We start from the raw sequence: 24,689 nt of genomic DNA, 5'->3' as shown, positions 1-24,689 counted from the left end.
TAAGGAGAGTTGAGATACATGAAGTGCCAGCGGGGGAGCAGCCGCTATATGCAAGGCTGGTTCTAAATTCTGCTTCAGACCTTGAAATAGTTCTGAATGGGAAGTCCAAAACCAAGTTCTCAAATCAATGGAAAGCAGGTTGGTCTCGAAAGTTCGTGCGTAAGATTCCCAAGGCATCACTACGGAGGATCAAACCCTAACATCTTCCTTGAAACTTAATTCGATTTTTTACCAGCAGAATATAAATATAATAATCCTTTGAACAAATAGACTATTGTAACCGTTTTTTGGTTGTGAATCCTATCATGTTAATTATTATTCATTGTTGCTATGATTAACATTGGCATATAATAATGGAAATTCATGTCCGTATTTAATTTTCTTCATGATCTTTTTTTATTTCATTTCTCATGCATTTTTTTTTTAGACTCACGATTTAATTAAAATATATATATATAAAGTATAATCTAATTGATTTATACAATTATTTTTAAAAAATGACATTTATCAAATTTAGAGTGCAAATCGCACTACCTGCAATCTATCTCTCATCTATAGGATACAACATCCTTTATAAAAAAAATAAAAAAAAAGGTCAATTTTACTTAGGTGGTTTCAAAAGATTTTGAGGCATAATAATAATTAATTGATTCTATTGATGCATGCAATCTAATTCATACAAGAGCATGTGAGTACCTTGGAAATTACTTCTAAATTGGAAACAAACTTAAATTTTAATTACAATCAAACTAGCACAAATATTATATCCCCATATCAGAAAATTTCTCCTTCTAATGAGGAAGATGATCGCCAGCAGTATCGTTAGGCTTCTCTAGATTTTGGTACTTGAACAACTTTGCACAAACCAAATAATATCCCAAATTCACCCCACCAATCACTGCCAACATCCAAAACACATTATCCAATCTCCCTTCATTAATATTGTCCGGCAACCACCCTGTTGTTCTTCGAACCAAATCTATGAGCGCCGTACTTAGGTAAAACGCAATTGCAATTGGCAACGAAGTCATTGCTGTGGAAGTACTTTTTAGTGACTTTGGAAATTCTTGGTAATACAATGCAATCTGTCCAGGGAAGTGAAGTGCCTCACCAATACCTAAAACTGTGAGTGGCACCACAAGCCATAGGCCGGACATGGGTACCACTGAGCCAGGTTGCTTGGTGTGCTGATGGATCCGGACCACGTGCAGACGTATCTTTTCAATTAGGGCAGACACAACCATGGCAAGGATATTGATGACATGGCCGATCCCAATTCGTCGAAGTGGTGTCAAAGTCCAATGAGGGATGAATTTTTGCCATGTTGGATGGAGGAAGCGATCGATGATGAAAATTGATAGAGCCGTGGCTAGTAGGTTAAAAAGTTGGAAAGAACCGGCTGGGATTTTGAAGTGTGATCCCAGGTGTCGATCCATGGTTAGAACTTGCAGGATCACCAGGCTGTAAAGCATACCTATAGTGGTACTCAAGAGAATGCTACTTGACCATAGTGGCATGATCTTGAGTAGTGTTTTGAGGTCTTCTACTTCTTGCACCGTGCATAGCTTCCATGATCTTGCACCGGAACAACTCGATTGATTGTCATCACCTTCAATTTTTAGCGCTGCACGGTTCAAGAATCTGCATGAAAATGACACAAATGCATCAAAGCCCGTCAAATAATTATCCAATGATAGAAATTGTAGGGTATAGGAAACAGGACCCATATATACCTCATGGCATTTGCCTTAGATAAGTTCTTTGATTTTTTTTTTTTTTTATTTGAGGATGGGAGATACAAGTACAATTTTATAATTTGTTAAACTTGCATCAAAATGTTGAATGTGTAAAAATGTTGACATGCATATAAAATCATTGTTATCGTGTTATAGGGAATAAAAAAACTTCTTATAATTAGATTTAGTCTTCTCAACTACCTTTCTTTAATTGTTACAAATGAAATAATTGGGAATTGAGATATCAAAGATTGGAATACACACTAAAAGATTTGAAAATCTTATTAACAATTTGATAAAAAAAATTTCATGTGCAAAATGAGTTTTTGATCAAAATTTAAAAAGATGACAGATGAAAACCCAAGGTAAGAGAAGAATGAGTTCGTTTTCACATAAAGCATGAATTATATATGATACAAATTTAAAACAAAGGTTATACATAATAATAGCGTTTAATTAACTTTTTGACTTTAAGTGAAAAAATTCAATATAAATATAAAATCACATAGAAAATCCAATATATATTTAACAGATATGGGATAATGTTGTTTTAATAGACCCATCAAGTGTAAACAAACACAAAATCCTTAAAAAACCTGCCATCTAATACTATATCAAATATTCAAATTAAAACCAACCGACTATAATTAAATATGTCTAATTTTATTATATAACCATAAAAAAGTTAAATATTTAATAGAAGTGAGATAATATTTTGAAAGATTGATATTAAGAAATTTGTTGATTAAATAGAATAAAGATTCAATCGCGTACCTGAAACTTTTACTGGGACCATTTTTCAAGATATTTGTCGTCTCAACACTTCCATAGTAATAGTCTTGATTTCCATAAGTGCCTGATACATTTCTCTTTCGAACCGCCGCAAATGCTACACGCAAAATGCTAATGAATGGGCTTCCGTTAGGTTTCATACATCGGTAAAAGCGTTTCCCCGACAAAAATAGTATCAAAGCAATAGCATTCGCGACGACACAAATACCGAATGCTAGACCCCAACTCACATTGTCTTGAATGTAGACGATAGCTGTTAAGCTAATAGAATTGGCGACATATAAGGCCAAAACATACCAAGTGAAAAATATCCCTTGATCTTTGGGTTTGTCAAATTGATCAGCTCCCATAGTTGCAATTGTAAACCTTGTGCCCCCAATGCCAAGAGAGCCTAGTACTAAAGCTATGTAAAGGGCTGCAAACTGAAGCTTTGATGGAGAAGAACATTGGAATGAACCCATTGCACATGGTGAAGGCTTCAAGGAGTGGATTGTGGTCGCTAGGGTAAACAATATCATACCCTGAAAATAATTTCCAAATATTGTTACTAGTATAATCATTTTTAAAAATTTTCACTTCTATATTAATAGATGGATAAATCAATGAGTTAATGTTACGAATAGTTCTTGAATTATAATGAAATATTCAATGTGATACTTAAAATTAAAAAATTTCTAATGTGATATTTAAATTATAATCTGATAACTAATATGATGTTTACTCCCAATGTGGTTAACTCCAAATGATAATATGAGGTAAAAAAAAAAACTTTTTAAGTGTAGACACTCATCTGTGTCCGGGGTCAGTTGATGTTTATTATTATTATTATTATTATTATTATTATTAGTATTATTTTCTTTTTTTTTCTCATAATCTATGATTGAATAAAGAAATTGAATTTGGAATCAATCGAAACAAAAGGAAATCGATTTGCATAATCAAAGGACTTTTAATCCAGGATCAAATCAATCAAACAACTTTCTAGACTTAGGCCTAAAATCATGTTTGGGTAGAATCCAATCACAGTATTTAAGCCTGGATTGATTCTATCTCAACCTTAAAATTTCTATCAAAGTAGCTTATAAATTGAACATAATTTTGAAGAGAAATTGAGGAGGGAATTTTTGGAGAAAAGACGAGTTGATTTTTATGAAGGAAATATTGTTGGATTTAGAGTTTTCGATGAGTTGATTTTTTGGACGAAATATTTTGGCTTAAAAATTTTTGGGTTTTAGGGTTTACGGATTTTGGGTTGAAAGTTTGAAAGGTTGAAGTTTCTGAGTTTAGGTTAAATTTTCTAGAAAAATCTAGAAATTTCTGAGAGATTTGAGGAAAATTGGTTTTTCCGGGTTGAATGTTTGAATTTTTTTTGTGAATTTTGAATTTTTTGGCCAAATTTAGGTGACTTTTTTTAGAAATCGATGGATTACCCAATTTTCGGTGGCTTGTTCTTAGGTTTTTTAGAAAGAAATTTGGCTAGAGAAAGAGAATCGGGCACTTCTAAAGAGAAGACTGAAGGGTTGGCTTTTATACCAATGTTAAATGACACCATTTCAACCAACCTAAGATCCATGCGTCAACCCACACTATACTTGCATGTTTAACTCAACCTGATCGCAGGTTTTTTTTATTTTTTTATTTTTTTACCATTTTTTAAGTTTTTGCATTATTTTATTTTATTTTTATTTTTATTTTACTAATTTTTTTTAAATTGAGCAATTTATTATTTATTAAATATTTTATAAAATTTCAATTTATTATTCTTTGGAAAATAGCCAAAAAAATATAAAAAATGAAAAAAATCTCTTTCAAATAATTCATGAATTCACCAAATTATTGAATGATTTTTCATGAATTTAATTTTATATGATTTCGATTAAACTATTAGAGAATTTCATAAATCAATTTTCAAAAACAAAATAATTGTTAATAAAATATTTTGTATTTTATCCTACCAAACTATTGGATGATTTGCATCTTAAATTAAATCTTACCAAACTATTGAAAGATTTAATGCATTTTTAAAAAAATAATCTTATAATAAAAACTCACTAAACTATTGAGAGATCTATATCAAAGTAAATCCTACAAAACTATTGGAAGATTTTACTAATTATTTTTATGGATAAAATACATTAATTAATCTGACAATAGAGCCTCTTCAGGACGGAATACTAGTCTCCATGAATACTCTTGAGGTGAAAGAATTATCTTAAATTACGACTAAACTGTTGGAGTAATTTTAAGATCAATTTTCAATATTAAATATTTTGGTAAATTATAAACATATTTAAGGCTTGGATAATTTGAAATCAAACTAGTACCATCATTTGGATAGGCGCTGTGGGGGTGCTATAACATTCTTCACATGTAACCGTAATCCTGAACCTAAAATCTGGTTTATAGATTAGAATCTATTATTTAAAGATACCTAAGTTAATCTTAAGACTCCTCTTTAAGTGGGACAGATTCTATCAAGTTGCCAATCACACCTAAACAAAAAAGATTAGTGGTGACTCTCTAATCCATGTCTAGCTATAGGTCCATGGATCTATATGTTATGACAGTTTGGTGACTCCGTAAGGGACAATTAGGAGTTAGACTAGTAAATGATTTCTTATTATCTAAGCCTTGCTTAATAAATTCGAGTTTTTTTTCCTCTTTTTTTCTTTTCCTTGCTTCTATTTCATTTAATTATTCATTTATTTCATATATCTATCATTTATATACATGTGCATAACATGAGCTTTACACCCAAGCTCTATCCTTTAGGAGGAAATAAAGCACCTACACCTTCGTAAGATTTCATGTCTCTGTATGGGCTAGCAAAATACTCTTACTCGTGAACCCTTTTCGTTTGTTGCTTATAATGGGCAAGGATTGGAGTGCCTTACTAGTTTGTAATAGACAATGATATAAGAAACAATTTGAGAGCCTTTTAGAAATAGTCCAAACCACATATAGTTAACTTAAGAGTCTAACCATAGGTAAAGCTATGTCCTTCCACCCTTTATAGTTAATTCAAAATATAAAGTCATGTTACTATTTTATTTACTTTATAATGTTTATTCTTTATTTTATATTGAGATGACTAACTAATTTTCTTGTCTTGCTTATTCTTTTCGTATTGTGCATATTCATAAACATATAAGTAGATTGCATATTTTCTTATCCTGAAAGTATTTTTAACAGAAGTCTTCATAGAATCCACAGAACATTAAGTTTGCACCTTGTCTATACTTTTTGATTCTGAGAATTGAAGTTTGAGATGCAAAGATTAACTGCGAATAGAAAAAACTCACAGAGAAAATAACTCATAAGAATTTGAATAATGACAGAATATGATTATTGGATTAAAAGGGATAAAAAGTTCACCACTAAGACTAAAAACTAAGGGATACAAAAATACCATCTTAAGAATTCTAATCAAGGATACAAAATAATATAAGTTCACCACTCTAAGATATTCACTTAAGAGATACAGAACTTGAAGAATAATCTAAAAGATTGCTTAAGGATAAAGAAAACTCTATTCTCCATTTTACCAAAGAATAATAGAAAATATATATGCTAGGAACATCCCTCTAAGCATGGAAATTTTCAAATTGTATTACTATAATTGTGCCTAAAATCATGAGATTTGCACGTGAACATATTCTGCCCATTTATTCTTACAGATTACATGATAATGAATCTGACTCCAATTCTATTTATATTCATGCTATTTTTTTTAGCTAGTGTGAACACAATTTTTCTCTTCTAGCCTACCTTATTTATGTATTTTTTTAGTAGATTTGGACCAAACATAGGCCTATCTTATTTTTGGATAAGTCTGCCTTAGTTTCAGCCTAAGTTGTATAATGTGCAAATACTCCAGTGTCAACTTCTCTGATTAAAAAATATTTATCCTCAAGTCTGAACTAGTATTCTCACTATGGTAGGGTGACAAATAAGAAATACTGAAGGTAGAAGATACTTCATAAGTGTCGAGAAGCTTAATCTTGTAAGCATTCTCCCTAATGCATTGTGAAACTTGAAATGGGCTATCTGCTTTAGGTTGTAATTTACCAAATTTTCTTGTGAAAATCTTTTTTTATGCAAGCAATCCTACACCAAATCATATTCTTTGAACTTTACATATCTTTGATGCATGATTATTACCTTTTTATATTTCTCATTTTTTGTAAAATTCTATTTTGAACCTGTTCATGAAATATTTTGATACTCTTGGCTTTTTCTTTTACATCATCAAAATGCTAGTTAGCATAAAGTTGAATTAAATCTAAAGGATAAATTGCATTCTTAATAAGAACAATTTAAAAATGCTACAACTAATGGTTTGATTTGGTGAATGGTTGTAGGTAAACTCTTCTTGTAGTAAAATAAGTTTTCATTTTTTTAGTTTCTTTCCCACATAACTCCTTAAGAAAATTTCTGTCTTGTCAAGTAGAATAGCTCCTGCGATAAAGTCTATATAGTGTTGAATGTCCCTTATTAGTGGTAAACTAATTGATAACTTTTCTTGAACAATATCTTAAAATTCTACCAATAATGATTGTATCATTGCAGAAGGCTCCTTACTATTTTTATTCTCCTTAATCAACACCAATGCATACATAGTACCACTCATCTTAATTTTCTTTCTATAATTAGCCTTGGTAAACAAGTTGCTTCTTTCCCCTTTGGTTGGTTTGGACATCACCATAGGCTTGGTAGGGCCTAGGATGATTTTGCATCCATCATTCATAAATGTATAAGTGTTGTAGTAACTATTATAAATAACCCTCTTATCATAATGCCAAGGTCTTTCGAGCAGTAAATGACAAGCATCCATCAAAGCTACATCACATCACACTTCATGCTTATAATTTTTTCTTATGGAAAAAAAGAACTAAACACCTATTGCTAACCTTAATTTCATTTTCTTTCTGTAGCCAAGATAGCTTATATGGTCGGGGGTGATCCACTGTCTTGAGGCTTAATTTTTGCACTATAAAGGTAGAAACAAAGTTTTTAAAAATTTTACTATAAATTATAACATCACATACCTTCTCATGGGCAGTACACCGAGTGTGAAACATATTTTTACACAACCAATCTTCTTTCTTAGTAGGTGCAATACTTAAGCTACATTGTATAACTAAGGATGCTCCATAATCACCATAGGTTACCTCTTCTTTCTTTTTAAAGTTTTGATCATCTTCAACCAACTCCTCTTTATTTTTCTCTAAGCCTTCCTCTACTAAAGTCATAATCTTCCTGTTTGAGTATTTTGAGGTAATGTGTTCAAGCCCTTGACATTCAAAACACCTTTTAGTTTGTTCACTAGACTGAGGCTTACCTTTTCAAGACCCAAAACTTCAAGTTGCTATCATTGGCTTCTTTTTGTTATCTCTCTACCTTAAGGGCAAGCTTGCATACATCATTGAAAGTTTAATAGGATTGAAGCTGTACCATATTAGCTATCTTAATCTTCAATCCTTCAAGATATCGAGCAATAGTCTGTTCTTCCTGTTTCACCGATTTGTATTTTAACATTAGGTGGTCAAACTCAATTGTATGCTCTTTCATTGAGAGATCTTTTTGTTTCAAGTTATAGAGCCTAAAGATAACATCATGCCGAAAGTTATCTAGGAGATACTTTCTCTTTAACTCTCTTTTCATCTTTTTCTAAGTTATAATTTTTTTTCTGCCTTCTCTTTCCCTTTGCTTTTTAAAATTTTTTCACCAAAAAAATGCATGCTTTTTAAGTTTGATAGCCACTAGTTTCACCTTGCGATATTCAGGGGCATCATGGTATTCAAATATACGTTTCACTATATGTAGCCAATCTAAAAATTTTTTAGGTTGCATTTTCCCCTCAAACTCATGAATCTCTATTTTTAAATTGAATATGCTAGGTTGAAGTTGGTTTTCGCATAGATAGTTTCTAACTTGTCATGGGTGAGATAGGGTGCTATCATCATAATCACTATTTTCCATAGAATGGATTGGTTTCTCCTTCATCTTATTATTTTCTCCTTCATTGCCTCATTATTTTTTGTCTCTCTTCTTGTATATACAACTGATGTTATAGTTAAAAGATCTGTTATCCATATTCTTTATGAAGATATCCCTTAGGTTAATATTAGTAGTTACTATAACATCAGTGTTGCCTTCAACCTTTTCTGTTGGTGCTTGATGATAATGACCTGCCATAGCTTTGATACTAATTTGATGCTAGGAATTGATGTTTAAGATGTAAAGATTAATTGTAAATAGAAAAACTCACAAAGGTGATAACTTACAAGAATTTGAATAATGATAGACTATGATTATTAGATTAAAAGAGATAAAAGTTCACCACAAAGACTAGAAACTAAGTGATATAGAAATAGCACTATAAGAATTCTAATCAAGGATACAGAATAATAAAATTTTATCGCTCTAGAAAATCTACCTAACAGATACAAAACATTGAAAAATAATCTAAAAGATTGCCTAAGGATAAAGAAAACTCCATTCAGCCTTTTACCAAAGAATAATAAAAAATATATAGGCTAAGAATGTCCCTCCAAGCATGAAAACTTTCATATTTCATTGTTAGAATCGTGCCTAAAATCATAAGATTTGCATGTGAACATAATCTACCCATTTACTCCTACAGATTATATAATAATGAATCTGATCACAATCTCATCCATGTTTATGCTCTTCTTTTTTAGCTAGTGTGAACACAATCTTTTTATTCCAACCTACCTTATTTATGTATTTATTTAATGAATTTAGACCAAGTATAAGCCCATTTTATTTTTAGATAAGTTTGCTTTAGTCTCAATCTAAGTTATATGATGTGTAGACATTCTGGTGTCACTTTTCAAATGTGATTCACCCATAGATGTGAAGATAGAGTAAAAAAAAAGGTAGCAAAAAAAAAAGATGATTATTTACCTCTTGATTATGTCTCTAGTTTACCAAAGCAAGTTCATTTGCTTCTCAAACAAAATGATTTGAAAGGCCTTTTAGATATATAGAATAGCATGGTTCTTTCAAAACAGTAGGCTTTTTGTCAGAAGTTTGGGCATATTACACATTTTTTATCAATAAGGGTTGAAAATTCACTCATTAAAGTTATGGTACAATTTTAAGATCCTTCTTATCATTGCTTCATCTTTAATAAAGTCGATTTGCTACCAATAATAGAAGAATACTCAACTCTGATGGGTATGCATATTTAGTATCCAGACAGAATATATGTAAAGAAACAAAAATCAGGGTATCATAAAAAGCTGGCTTATATTTTAAGGATAGAAAAATAGCTCACAGATTCATATATCTAAGAGAAAAAAGAGCATAAGGGTATTTCATGAGAGTTTCTCTAGGACTTCATTATCAAACACCCTGATGATGATTAATGAATGATGTGTTTGCTCTAGCAATATATGGGATGGTCATTTTCCCCAAGGTCTTAGGCTACATTAAGATAGAGATGATAGATTTATTTGAATAGATTGAAAGGGGATGTAATCTTTTACCAGCTATATTAGTAGAAATCATTAGATCTTTGAATTTTTACAGATAGAATGATAATGCTCATTTTTTGGATTGCATACCACTATTGTATCTATGGATGAAAAGTCATTTCAAATGCAAAAAAAAATGTTTTCTTTAAGCTTTATTTTCGTAGTCGAAATCCAGTTAAGGAATTCTGTGAGAGTGAATGGGCCAAAGTAAAGATAAAAAAAAATAGAAATATTTACCACAGAAGCTCACAGTTTGTCAAGTGAAATGGTTAACCCCATGGATGAACCGAAAACCTATATTGTATCAATGTGGAGATGAGATAAGGGTTTCGTTCTTAGGCTTATGGGGTCAACAGGTTATGCACCATTGATGGTAAGAAAATAATATAGATTTGAAAATTTATTCTTATGACATATAAGCTCAGCCAATTTGACTGTTCGTATGGGGAGCCTAGAACTTTTCAAAAAATTGATGGCATAATCAAAGCCTAGAGAAGCCCAATAAGATAAGCCTTGAACTATTTATTGATAAAGTCATTAAAGGATATTTGATTTGAAAAGCCAAAAAAAGTAAAAAGGTTACGTCTATGTTCAAGGGCCATTGCCAGTTATTGAATCATGAGTTGAATAATGTATCTTTAGAGTCAGAACTTACAAAGAAAGAATATGAAGTTAAGAAAAAAAAATTGAAATAAGAGATTATAAGGCGTCAAGAAAAAATAAAATAGTGAAAAGACAAAGTAAAAAAGTTAAAAATTTAAGTCCACAAGATTTTTCAAAGAGTGCAATATGAGCAAGACTCAAAGGTCATCAGAGAATGAAATGATGCCCTTAAGGAGCTGATGGAGCTATGACAAGAATGTAAAAAGTTACACATAAAAATACAGGCCAAAGAAATAAACAACATAGTTTTGGCTTGTGAGAATGAAAAGCTAAAAAATGAATACTCTTAAATGGAAGATGATTATGTCGAAGCTCAGCATGAAAATGAAATGTTTAGAAAGTACATCTAGACGCTAAAGCAAAAGTTAAATGAATAGAGAAATCACATCATGACACTTATGAAAAAGCACAGAAAATTATCCTATTAGGTGTGGTTTGACAAAAGAGAAGGGTTAGAAAGATAAAGATACATAAAGCATCTTATAGTCGAGATAAGCAAGATAGTGATTAAGGCGAAAAAAATGGCAGAAAAAATTGAGACATTAAGAGTTTTGGTCATATCAACAAGAAAGCATAGGTAGCAATTACTAAACTTTATTGAAGAGGCTAAGGATCAATACGAGCAGATTAGGGGCTTTTACAAAGGGAAAATATTAAACTTCATGTAAAACAGACTTCTGTGGAATAAAAGAAAGTTCACTTGTGTTAAAATCCTTAAAAGGGCAAATATATATATATTTTTCCATTCTTTTTCATGCATTGCATTACATTCATTCATGTCAAATCATATCATGATCACTAATTTTAAATTATGGTACTAAAGTGTAAGAATAGCTTAACATCCATATAACACTTGGGCTTGAGCCAGAAAGATGAAGCAAAAAAATACAAAATGTTTTGAAAGGTTGGAAAAAGCTTAAAAGGTAATTGAGGGGAAACTAAGCAATATCCTTGAAGCTTTGGATAAGATAAACAAAGGAAAAATGATGGAAGAAGATATCTAGCATGACGTCACTGAGTCACTATATCCTTTAGGTTTTAATCCACATCAGACCTAAACCACTTTAAGCTTTCAGTCACAACAAATCACGTTTCCAAGTTACAGCTACTCAAAAATACCTTATACACCTAGCTAAGTAAATGTTTAGAGTTACACTAATCTTATATTTGCTAAAAAGGTAGTCGAGCCAATCCAAATCCCTAATCTAGATAAGGTAAAAGAAAAAGTGAAGTTACGATGGCCATGTCCTTAAAAAACTCTAAAACTAATCAAACAATAAGTATGATTGAAGAAAAATTATGAGCTATAGAAAACATTGACTTCTATGGATCCATAAATGTTGTGGGGCTTTGTTTGGTGCCAAACATGATGATACTACCAAAGTTTAAAGTACTAGAGTTTAAAAAGTATGATGGTACTAAGTGTCCCATTACTCATGTCATAATGTATTATCATAAGATGACAGTACATGCCAATAATGAAAAACTGCTAATGTATGTATTTCAGGATAGTTTAATCAGGTCTATTATAAGGTGGTACGTTCAATTAGATAAGATTCACATACGATCATGAAATGATTTGACTTGATCTTTTATCAATCAATACTACCATATTATAGATATGGTTTCGATCGTCTTTCGTTGCAAGGTATGGAGAAAAAAGTAACATATTCTTTTAAAGAATACGCCTAAAGATGGTGGGATATCACTACTCAAGTGCAACCTTTATTAATAAAGAAAAAAATAACAGTGTTATTTGTAAACACTCTAAAGTCTTCATATTATGAGAAGATGATAGGGAATGTGACTAAGAATTTTGTTGATATGGTGATTTCAGGTGAAATCATTAAAAATGCAATAAAAATGGTAAATTAGAAGGGGAATAGTTTTTTGTTGCTAGAAAGGTTCCTAAAAAGAAAGAAAGTGGGCTCAAGTTGTGAATTTCGAAGGATAATAATTCAGAAACTACCCTCAATCAATCTATCCCATATATCACCATATTGTAAATCATACTTCTACATCCCCCTACTAGTCAACTATATAACCCCCTCATTCAACCACAACAAAGTCTTCTGCTCATCCAACCAACCCAACAAGTGATGTGTAAAAACCATGAAATACCTGAGAAAAACCTATATTTGATCTTATTCCTATAAGCTACACTGAATTATACCAAGAACTTTACAAAAACCACTTGATTGCTCTCATTCTTACAAAATAGTTTGAACCTCTTTATCCCAAATGGTATGATTTCATTGCCCATTGTGATTACCATTATGGGGTGACTAGTGATTCTATTAAGAATTGCATTTCTTTGAAACATAGGGTGCATTGTCTAATTAAAAAAGAGTTGATAAGTTTTGACATTAGTGGAAACATAACACCAAATGTCAGTGGTAACCTATTACCCAATCATGCAATGAATGCCTTGAGTAAGGATAAAAGCCATATGAAAAGAAAAGTAGATGATATCAAAATGTCACTCGATCAATTATATGAGGCTCTTTACGAGGTTGGATTGATATAACCGATAGTTTTATGCACATATCATGAGAGATGTGTCCCAAATCAAAGATACAAGTATCACAGTAGGGCTCAAAGGTACTCTATTGAAACATACAAGCAGTTTCATAAAGAGATACAAAAGTTGATAGATTTTTACCAAATAAAGTTGTATGAAAAGATAGAGGTCACAAAAAAATCAAAGTGGCTATGACAGACAAATTGGTGCTAAAGCTAATCACTATACATTGTAATAAGAAGTCGAAGTTAGTCAGGGATAAGGTTATCCCAAGCTAGTGATATTCAAAGTCCCAAGTCCATTCCCCTATAAGAATGAAAAGGTTGTACCATGAAAGTATGGTTGTAAAGTAACAGTTCAGGGGTAAAAAAAACTATGCCTAAATTTGAGACTGCTAACATAACCGATATAGGTGGCATGACCAAAAGTGGAAGATGTTATACCTCGAAAACCTTACAGAAGGTAAAAAAAAAAAATGAAGGTGATAGAGAAGTAAACTGAGCCAAATTGATTTTAAAGAAAGATATCCTAAAGTAGGTGCTGGAAAAAAAAGCTTGCGAGTTTTTGAAATTAGTGAAACATAATGAATATTCTATGACGGAGTAATTGAACAAGATGTCAGCTAAAATCTTTTTATTATCACTATTACTAAATTTAGAATCGTATTACAATTCTTTACTGAAAGTGTTGAATCAAGCTTATGTGGCACATAATGTGTCTATGGATTATATGAGCATTTGGCAACAAACTTAGTGGTATCACATTACATATCCTTCAGTGATGATGAGATTCCATCTGAGCGTAGAGAAAGTACCAATGCTTTGTATATCACTATTAAATGTAAAAGCTGTATAATAGCCAAAATCTTTATTAATAATGGTTTGACTATTAATATCATACCCATGTTTACTTTGACAAGAATGCCCTTTGATATGTCTCACATCAAAAGCAGTTATATAGTGGTCCAAGCATTTAATGGGACTAGGCGTGAAGTATTAAGAGACATTGAGTTACCAATGCAAATTGGACCATGTGTTTTCAATATACAATTTCAAGTTATGGATATTTCTCTATCTTATAGCTGTTTATTGAGAAGACCATGGATTCACATGGTAGGTGCTGTCTTTCTTTATTACATCAAAAGATCAAATTTAATGTGAAAGGTCAATTAGTGATCATGGTTGAAGAAGAAGATTTACTAGTAATTCAGCTTATAAATGTCTCATGTGTAAAAGCTATAAAAGAGTTAGTGGAATGCTCTTATCGATCTTTTGAACTTGTCAACACAGTAGACGAAAGACTTAAAGTACACCAACCAAAGTTCAACAAAATTGTGATCAGTCAAATGATTAAGGGTTGGAATATTGAAGTTGGTTTGGGTAAAAATCTGTAAGGGATAAAAGAACTACCAATGATTATAGACAATAGCAGAAGATTGGGTCTGGGTTATGAAATAGAAAGAATGTGAGATAATATGATGAGGGTAAAAAATAGGCCAATGTTTGTTCCCTATTTATATGAAACATTTATTCTTGGAAGATATATGTACCTAGGGGCTGAGGAGAGCACCACAGACAAACCAAGTTGGAAAAAAGCTTTTGCTAAACTATTCATTCAAATGGTAGGCAATGATAGCTAAAATGAAGAAGTGTTGGTTTACCTATGCCCACCAAACTATGAGCTGAAGAATTGAAGTGTCATCTATAAGCTTGCTATCTCTGATTTTCTTTCAATGTCATTACAATTCCCAATTGGTTATGCTCAACAATATTGGGATGATCTTTTATGTTTGGACCTTTTATTATTCATTATTTCAATGAAATATAGGAGCATGCATTTTATCCATTTCTTTTATTCAATCCAATTTTCCATCAAAGCATTATGCTAATGTTTTCTATTTTACTCACTTTCAGGTCCCCAAATAAATATGAAGATAATCATGACAATGATCAGAGATTTAATTTTAAAAATTCAATTAATACTGATGAACTTGACACTAAAAAAGATTTTGAAGAATATATTTTATCTCTAAATTTAATGAGATTAATTGAGCAAGAGAATAAATCTATTGAGCCTCATTAAGAAGTTACTAAGATGATCAATTTAGGTGATATCGAAAATAAAAAAAAAAGTAAAAGTTGATACCTCACTCCTAGTGGTTGATAAACAACGATTAGAGGATTTGCTTTGAGAATTTATGGATGTGTTTACTTAGTCCTACCAAGGTATGTCTGGGCTCAGCACTAAGATAATGAAACATAGGCTACCTCTAAAGCCTAAATGTAAATCAGTTTAACAGAAATTAAGAAGAATGAAACCTAAATGCTATTGAAAATTAAAGATAAGGTAAAAAATAATTTGATGCAAGCTTCCTACAAGTAGCCAAATATCCTAAGTGGGTAGCTAACATAATTATATCCCTAAAAAAGATAAAAAAGTATGAATGTATGTGGATTATCATGATCTGAATAGGGCTAGTTTGAAAGATAATTTTTTTTGCCCTATATTGATACATTGATGGATAATATGGCCCAACATGCAGTTTTCTCTTTTATGGATGGATTCTTCCGCTATAATCAAATAAAGATGGTTCAAGATGATATCGAAAAGACCACTTTCGTAACTATATAAAAAACTTTTTATTACAAAGTTATGCCATTTGGATTAAAAAATGCTAGGATAATTTATCAAAAGGTTATGGTGACACTATTCTACAATATGATGCACAAAGAGATTGACGTGTATGTGGATAATATGATCACAAAATCTTAAAAGTGAGAGAACCATATAGCCAACCTTAAGAAACTGTTTGAGAGGTTAAAAAAGTTTCAGCTCAAGTTGAATCCGTCTAAATGTACATTTGGAGTCAAATCAAGAAAATTATTAGATTTTGTAGTTAGTGAAAGGGGAATAGAAGTTGATCCAAATAAGATTTGGGCCATTCAGAACTTATCTCTGCCAAGTACACCAAAAAAAATTTAAGGTTTCTTAAGCAACTTAAACTACATTTCTCGATTTATTTTTCAACTTACTTTCAAATACGACCCCATCTTTAAGCTCCTCCGAAAAAATTATCCCGATGAATGGAATAAAAAATGTTAAAAGGCTTTTAATAGGATTAAGTAATACTTGTAAAATCCTTCAATATTAGCATCATCTGTTTCAGAAAGACCACTGATTCTGTACATAGTGATGTATAAGAAGTTGATGAGATGTATGCTGGGATAACATGATGAATCTGGTAGAAAAAAAAGAGCTATTTACTACTTAAGTAAGAAGTATAAGGAATACAAGTCACAGTATTTATCATTAGAGAATATGTGTTGTGCCTTGGCTTGGATAGTTAAAAGATTCAGGCAGTATATGCTTTATCACACAACTTGGCTTATAGCTAAATTGGTTCCAATCAAGTATATCTTCGAGAAGCCATTATTGTCAAGAAAAATCGTAAGATGGAAAATGATGCTTTCAGAGTATAACATAGTGTATGTGAGCTAAAAAATGATCAAAAGATGTGCCACTACTGAATTTCTTATGGACCAGGCCTCAAAAGATTATAAACCCATAAAACATGATTTTTTGGATGAAGACTTAATGGTTGTCTCAAAACCAAAAAGAAGAAAATGATGATGAAAATTCATAGAGAATGTATTTTGATGGGGTTGCTAACGCCATAAGGCATGGGATTGAAGCAATTTTAATATAACTAAAAAGACATTACTAGCTCATTACAGTAAGATTTAATTTCAATTGCATAAATAATATGGCTGAGTACAAGGCCTATGTTATGGGATTACATGTTGCTATGGACAAAAAAATTAAAATATTAAAGGTGTTCAGGGATTTAGCCTTGGTTATCTATCAATTGAAAGGAGAATGAAAAATGAGGAACTCAAAACTCATCTCATACCATAAATACATCTTAAAGTTATACAAGTACTTTGAGACGTTCTAGTTTGAACATTTATCTTATGAAGAAAATCAAATTGTAGATGCTCTAGCCACCTTTGCTATAATAGTGCAAATTGGTAATATTGCTGAAATTTAGCCCATTAAGTTAGATGTCAAGGATATATCGATGCATTGTGCTAGCCTTGAAGAGGAAAAAGATGGAAATCCTTGGTATTATGACATTATGTGATATCTAAAGGATCAGTAATACCCGAATCAAGCAATGAAAAATGATAAAAGAGTTATGAGGAAATTAACTATAGAATTCTTTTTAGATGAGGAGGTTTTGTATAGAAGAAGCAAAGATCAAGTATTATTATGCTGTGTAAATGCCTCTGAGGCTAAGAAGATCATTGGGGAGTTCCATGATGGTATATATGAAGCACATGTAAATGGATATATGATGGCAAAACAAATCATGAGAATCAAATATTATTGGTTGACAATGAAAAGGGATTGCATTGATTATGCTTGAAAATATCATAAATGCTAGATTTATGCTGATAAGATTCATGCTCTACCCACTACTTTAGATGTTATGGCACTACCTTGGCCATTTTTATGTGAGAAATAGATGTCATTGGTCCTATCACTCCAAAGGCATCAAATAGGAATAGATTCATTTTTGTGATGATGAATTACTTCACTAAATGGGTCGAAGTAACTTCTTTTACAAACGTAACTATATCAGTAGTTCACAAGTTTATCAAGAGAGAAATAATATGTAAATACAGAATCTCAAAAAAGATCATCTCAATAATGCAAAGAACTTAAATAGCAAAATCATGCAAGAAATATGTGCTCAATTCAAGATTGAGCACCATAATTTAACTCCATACTACCCAAAGACGAATGGAGTAGTAAAGGCTGCAAATAAGAATGTCAAAAGAATTATAAAAAAAATGACCAAAACATATAAGGATTGGCACGAGAAATTACCTTTTGCTTTGCATGTATACTGAACATCAATACGTACTTCCATTGGGGCAATTTCATTTTCTTTGGTTTATGAAATGAAAGTCGTATTGCCAATGAAAGTAGAAATCCCATCTCTTAGAATCTTAAGGGAAGTTCGGTTAGAAGAATCTAAATGGAGCCAAGAGCGCTATAAGTAATTGAACTTCATTAAAGAAAAGAGATTAACAGCACTTTATCATGAATAATTACACCAAAAAAAATAATGAGAGCTCATAACAAAAAGGTGTAACCTCATCAATTTCGAGAAAAAGAATTGGTGTAGAAAAAGATTCTTCTAAGTTAACATGATGATAGGAGGAAATGGACTGCAAATTAGGAATAATCATATATTGTAATGTTAGCCTTGAATTGATCCTTATTTTGAAATGACAAAATATTAAAGCTAAATAAACTTGATCAAGATTTTGTAAAAGGTTTTATTTAGTACATGTTCTTAAGTTTTATATTTTGGTACTAAATAAATAATATGATTTTCAAAGCTTAAACAAACTTTTCTTTGTTTTCATATTTCTCAAACCAAATCTATCTTTAAAGATTATTTATTTGAGCTTAAATGAAAGTCCAATTGTTGTTTTTAAAGTGAACTTATTCATTTTGAACTTAATATAATTTTGATAATATTGGTTTTGAGAAATAGATTAACTTGAGAAAGTTGTTTTACAATAATAAAGTTTTTCAACATTGAACTTGTTTTATTTTTTTGTATTAATTCACAAAGTCTTAATATTTAAATTTTATATGGTTAGAAAGTTCTTTGGGTTTACTTTCTAATGGATTAAACAAAATCAAAATCTAAATTTTTTAAGAAAAGATTTTAAATTTTTACTAGACACTTTGCAGTTGTCAGAAAAATTGCATAAAATGTAACTTTGAAAAATTACTATAATTCGTACACAATGAATTAGGTAATGAACTTTAAATGATAAAAAGCCCTTTAAGTCTAGTTTTTAAATATTCAAACGATTTATGATTTGGATTTGTATAACTCAAAATATGTTCAAATTAGTAAGTAGAGTGCAGAATAATAGATAACCACCCATCCACTGACAAGATTGATCCCCTCATGGAAGGGATCGATCAAGTCATGATTTTTGAAGGAAAATTGGTTCAAAATATGAACCAATTGATCTCCTCGTAGAAAGGATTGATTGGTTCTGGGCGGAAACAATCCAACGACTACTTTTTGGTGTTCTAACGGCTATTTTCTTCTCCCAAACACTTCTAACGACTACCTCTTCAATTTCTCTATAAATTGAGCACTTCAACACACCAAGAAGATAGATGAATCAAGAGAGCAAGAGCCAATAAGCCACATTTTCATTCTCTTAAAGAATCAAGAGTTTTTAGAGCTTTAAAGTCTATATCTTTGTATTTATTGTATCCAATTTTTATTTGTTGTTCATTCATCATTTTCTTCTACTTAAACTAAGCAAACACTTAACCTTAGAGAGGTTGTTCTATTGTTTGTAAAATTATCTTTGATATACAAGGGTGGAAGAGAACAAGAGATGAGGTATCCTCTTGAGAGCTTTGTAGTGAGATTGGGTAAAATACTATAAAGAGTAGAGGTTTCTATCTTAAGTCTTAGAAAGAAAAAGATAGGTTGTATTTTCAATTCAAGAATAGTGGATTGAAGCCTTGGTGTGGACAACCAAGAAAAGAGGACATAGGTGCCTTGTGGAGAAGGATCGAACCTCTATAAATCATTATCTTTGATTTCTCTATCCTTATCTCCTTACAATTTATTATTGTTTATATTTGATTTTAGATTCATTAATTGTTATTGCTTGCATTATATTTTCATCAAAAGTGCTTATTGTGTTAATTTCTATTCAACTATATTGAAATCATTTGTTTGGTAAGAATTTGAAGAAATCCAATTCACCCCCCTCTTGGATCACCATTTAACCTATAAAGTTAACATGTAAAAAGGGCATTTTCAGGGGGAGCCCTAATTTTGTTAGAGATGGGGGAGATAACCTTTCTAATCCTTTAAATTCTGATGCTGTGAAGAAATACTTCACTTAAAAAAAAGTTCAAGTTGAAAACCCGAAAGGGTGGCTTGAGCAAAAAAAAAAAGAGTTTAAGTTGAAAACTCGAAAGGGGTTGCTGGTATAAAAAAAAAAAAAAGTTCAAGTTGAAAACCCTAAAGGGTGACTTGAACTTTATTTAAGTTAAAAACCTGTAAAGGCGACTTGGATATGAAGGATATAGCCTCATTTAAGAGGACACCAAAATCAATGAATTTTGTAAAGCTCTGAAGTGATGGAGGCATCATATGGTTGAGTTTTGAAAGAAATCCAAGATTTGTTATCACGATTATCTGATTGTTTAACTTGAGACATCGCTATCCCAAATAGTTGTCCTTATACACCTTTATTATGTTCCTTTGCTATCATTTGTAATTTACTCTTTCTCCAAATAAATGATATTCATTTCATCCTATGTATATCCCACTTTCAATATTTGCCTTTCCTTTTATGCTTTTCCATAAATAGAATAAGTACATAATTTATATCTTATATTTTGAAATTAGGATAATGATTAATGATTGAGTAATGTCATAAGAAATCAGGCGTTACTTTGAGAGAATTAAAAAAGACAAGGGCCAAAAATGAAATCCTCAAAGTATGATAAAGTCATTGATTTTGAAAGCTCCATTTGGGATAAAGATAAGTGCTTATCTTGAATGACAAAGAATGGTTTGTAATCTCCTTGCAAGAAATATGCAAAGATGAGAAAGTGAAAGAAAGCTATCGAAACTTTAGTACCACAATTGAGGTTTCATTTACATCTTAGATAAGCAGGCACTTGCATAATGCATCATCACTTATTTTGATCTCGACTCAACTCAAATCATCTTTTTGACTCAAAGTTTGATCCTGGTCGTTTGATCTTGGTTCAATCTAGATTATATTTTTGACTCGCAGTTTGATCCCAGTTGTTTGATCTCGGCTTAATCCAGATCATCTTACTGACTTATAGTTCAATCCCAATCATTTTGACCTCAGCTTTATCTAGATCATTTTTTTAATCGTGTTTCAACCTCGATCATTCATCTTCAAACTTGACTTGGTCTATGTCAATTGGTTTTTTAACTTGTGGTTCAATATCAGCTTAGGTCAGTTCAGATTATCTTTCCGACTTATGGTTCAATCTTGGTCATTTGATCTCAGCTCGGTCTAAATCATTTTTTTGACCGGCAGTTAAATCCTGGTCAATCGATCTCGGCTCAACCTAGATCATTTTTTTGACTCATGATTCGACCCCGATCACTTATTTTCGATCTCAACTTAACTCAAATTATCTTTCTGACTGTAGCTTAGTTTTGATAATTTTCACCTATTAATTTGACTTTCATTTTGGGTTGGACAAAGTAGATATCTAGGTCTTTTCATCTTCCCTATATAACAAAGATGTGCAAAGATGGGCAACTGTAAATGCTCATCTGTGTCTGGGTTCAGCTGATGTTTTTATTATTATTATTATTATTATCTTTCCTTTTCTCTTAATTTGTGATTGAATAAGGAAATTAAGTCTAAAATCAACCGAAACAAAAGGAAATCAATTTGCATAATCAAAAGACTTTTAATCCGAGATCAAATCAATCAGACAACTTGCTAGACCTAGGCCTAAAATTATGTTTGTGCAAAATCTAATCTCAGGATTCAAGCTTGGATTGGTTTTGTCTCAACCCTAAAATTTCTATTAAAGCAACTTATAAATTGAACACAATATTACAGAGAAACTGAAAAGGGAATTTATAGAGGAAAGACAAGTCAATTTTTGGGAAAGAAATATTGTTGGATTTAAAGTTTCTGACGAGTTAATTTTTGGACAAAATATTCTAGGTTTAGAAATTTTTGGGTTTCAAGGTTTATAATTTATGGGTTGAAAGTTTGAAAGATTGAAGTTTTTGGGTTTGGGTTGAATTTTTTAGAAAAATATGGAAATTTCTGAGAAATTTTTGGAAAATTAAGTTTTTTAGGTTGAATGTTTGAATTTTTCGTTGAATTTCCCAATGGACTTTGAATTTCTTAGTCAAATTTCGATGACTTTTTTTAGAAACTGATGAATTACCCAATTTTCGGTGGCTTGTTCTTAAGTTTTTTAGAGAGAAGATAGAGAGAAATTTGGTTAGAAAGAGAAAGGATCGGGTACTTCTGAAGAAAAGATTAAGGGGTTGGCTTTTATATTAGTGCCAAATGACACGGTTTCAACCAACCTAGAATCCATGCGTCAACCCGTGCACGACCCACGTGTCTGACTCGACCTAATTACATATTTTCTTTTTTCGTTTTATTTTTATTTTTTGATTTTTGTTTTACCATTGTTGTTTTTTAAGTTTTTTATTATTTTATTTTTAGTTTTTTTATTTTATTTTACTAATTTTTTTTAAAAGTGAGCAATTTTTTATTTATTAAATATTTTATAAAATTTCATTTTATTATTATATCTCTGGAAAATAGCGTAAAAAACATATAAAAAAATAAAAAACTATATTTCACATAAACTCATGAATTCTATCAAACTATTGGAAGATTTTTTATGAACTTAATTTTATATGAATTCTACCAAACTATTGAAGAATTTCATAAATCAATTTTTTTTTAAATAATTGTTAACAAAATATTTTGTATTTTATCTTAAAAAACTATTGGAGGATTTGCATCTTAAATTAAATATTACTAAACTATTAAAAGATTTAATGCATTTTTTAAAAAACAATCTTATAATAAAATTTTACCAAACTATTGGAAGATCTGTATCAAAATAAATCCTACCAAACTATTGGAAGATTTTACTATTTATTTTCTTGGATAAAATACATTAATAAATTCGACGACGGAGGCTCTTCAGGGCGGAACACTAGTTTCTATGAATATTCTTGATGTGAAAGAATTATCTTAAATTACTACTAAACTATTGGAATAATTTTAAGATTAATTTTTAATATTAAATATTTTGTTAAATTATAAACATATTAATTTGAAATTTTTGAAATCAAACTGGTACTATTCTTTGGATGGACGTTGTGGGGTCCTATAACCTTCATCATATATAACCATACTCCTGAACCTAAAATTTAGTTTCATAAATCATAATTTACCTTTTAAAGATACCTAAGTTAATCTTGAGACTCTTCTTTAAGTGGAACATATTCTATCAAGTAGTCAATCATACCTAAACAAAAAAGATTTGTGACGACTCCTCTAATCCATGTCTAGTGGTAGATCCACGATCTATACATTATGACACTAAGCATCATATTAGTTCACAAATTTATAATTCAAATATCACATTAAAAATTTTTAAAATCCAGATATCATATTAAATATTTTATTATAATTTAAGTCTCATTCATAACATTAGCCCTAAATTAATTAGTAATGAAGAGATCCGACGTTGGATTTGTGGCTGCAATAAAACAAAATACCTTGATATTGTTGTGATAGATTGATCAAGAAAAATAGATTGAATACACAGATGGTAATTTCACATACAAATAAAAGGATTATGGCATAATCTAGCTTTAATACTACCATGTTTGGTATAAAAAAGAAAAACAATTATAATATCAATGCAAAGACAAAAGAATATTCCTGGAGATCATTAGAACTTGAGATTCTTTAATTTGGAAGTTTTCAATTCGAATAATGTTGTAATTTATTAATGTTTCAAGGATGGTTAATTAATGTTACAATTATCAGACACAAAAACACGATATAATTGGACAGGACATCTTTTTGTTAACTACAAGAACCACACATCTAAAACCATTATGGTACCTTTGCCACCAAAATATCTTGCCTAACAAAACCGATTGTACGAAAAAAATTCTTTTTATTGTATATATATTTCCAATAATTCAACAGAATTAAAAAATTGTTACCAATAAGTGAGTTTTGAGGGTATTACCAATAAGGAAACAACGACAAAAGTGGCGATAACGACGAAAGAGTCGAAGAAGGTGTCGGCAACAATGGCTCCAGCAACAGGAAAGAGACTGGTGCAGCCAAGTATTACATTATTGATCTGAGTAGCAGTGATGTTCTTCACATTGAATTCACTTATTAGAAATACTATCAAATTTGCTGTCCACCCACCGGCTACCAAGGAAACCCCTGTCATTGTTCCTGCATAATATTTGCTTAAATCAAGAAAAATTAATCAACCTATTTCGTTTACTAGTTAAACTAACCCGAGACGAGTTTCACAATAAACTTCATTGGCATGGACAAACTGATTCCCATGAAACGAATTTTCAAAATTAAAACCGAACGATTAGTACCTTAGACGAAATTAATTCTAATTACTAGAGATTAACCAAAGAGTATACATACCTATAATGAAGGGGAAAGTTGTCCACCCCCCTCCCTTATGATCCATCATTGTTTTTCCATCTTCATTGGGGGTAGAATTTTGGCTGGAGAATTTGTTTCCTTCAGTTTGTTCTATTGAAGGTACCATATTTCTCTCTTTCTCTCTTTGAGGAAACAAAAGGAAAGGAACTATATAATTTTTGCTTGAGCTGGTCAGTTTCTA

General features: G+C 30.9%; 1 protein-coding gene across 2 annotated transcripts; it reads right to left on the bottom strand.

Annotated features, from left to right (window-relative positions):
* Positions 1-562: 562 nt before the first annotated feature.
* On the bottom strand, positions 563-24,689 carry LOC111309526 (protein NRT1/ PTR FAMILY 2.7-like). Of its 2 annotated transcripts, XM_089748383.1 has the most exons (4): positions 24,488-24,689; positions 24,063-24,280; positions 2,511-3,049; positions 563-1,641 (listed from the first exon to the last, which is right to left on the bottom strand). In XM_089748383.1, exons 1-4 carry the CDS (start codon positions 24,612-24,614, stop codon positions 792-794), a joined length of 1,734 nt encoding a protein of 577 aa, XP_089604509.1. In that variant the 5' UTR covers positions 24,615-24,689; the 3' UTR covers positions 563-791. The 2 variants fall into 2 exon arrangements, with proteins under 2 accessions (XP_089604509.1, XP_089604510.1); XM_089748384.1 differs by lacking the exons at positions 24,063-24,280; positions 24,488-24,689 and adding an exon at positions 18,105-22,517 and having other exon boundaries at positions 570-1,641.

Source organism: Durio zibethinus, chromosome 19 (assembly GCF_047325235.1).
Source record: "Durio zibethinus cultivar Kanyao isolate XHJ-2024 chromosome 19, ASM4732523v1, whole genome shotgun sequence".
Classification (NCBI taxonomy): domain Eukaryota; kingdom Viridiplantae; phylum Streptophyta; class Magnoliopsida; order Malvales; family Malvaceae; genus Durio; species Durio zibethinus.
Note: the sequence above shows the minus strand (reverse complement) of the source record. Positions and strands in the feature narration are given on the sequence as shown.

What these genes read in the sequence shown, in the direction of transcription:
- LOC111309526 (XM_089748383.1), bottom strand. Translation starts at nt 24,614, where the DNA reads ATGGTACCTTCAATAGAACAAACTGAAGGAAACAAATTCTCCAGCCAA. An exon ending in AACTTTCCCCTTCATTATAG is followed by an intron (nt 24,281 to 24,487) that starts GTATGTATACTC and finishes AATATTATGCAG; the next exon opens with GAACAATGACAGGGGTTTCC. An exon ending in TTGTCGTTGTTTCCTTATTG is followed by an intron (nt 3,050 to 24,062) that starts GTAATACCCTCA and finishes AATTATTTTCAG; the next exon opens with GGTATGATATTGTTTACCCT.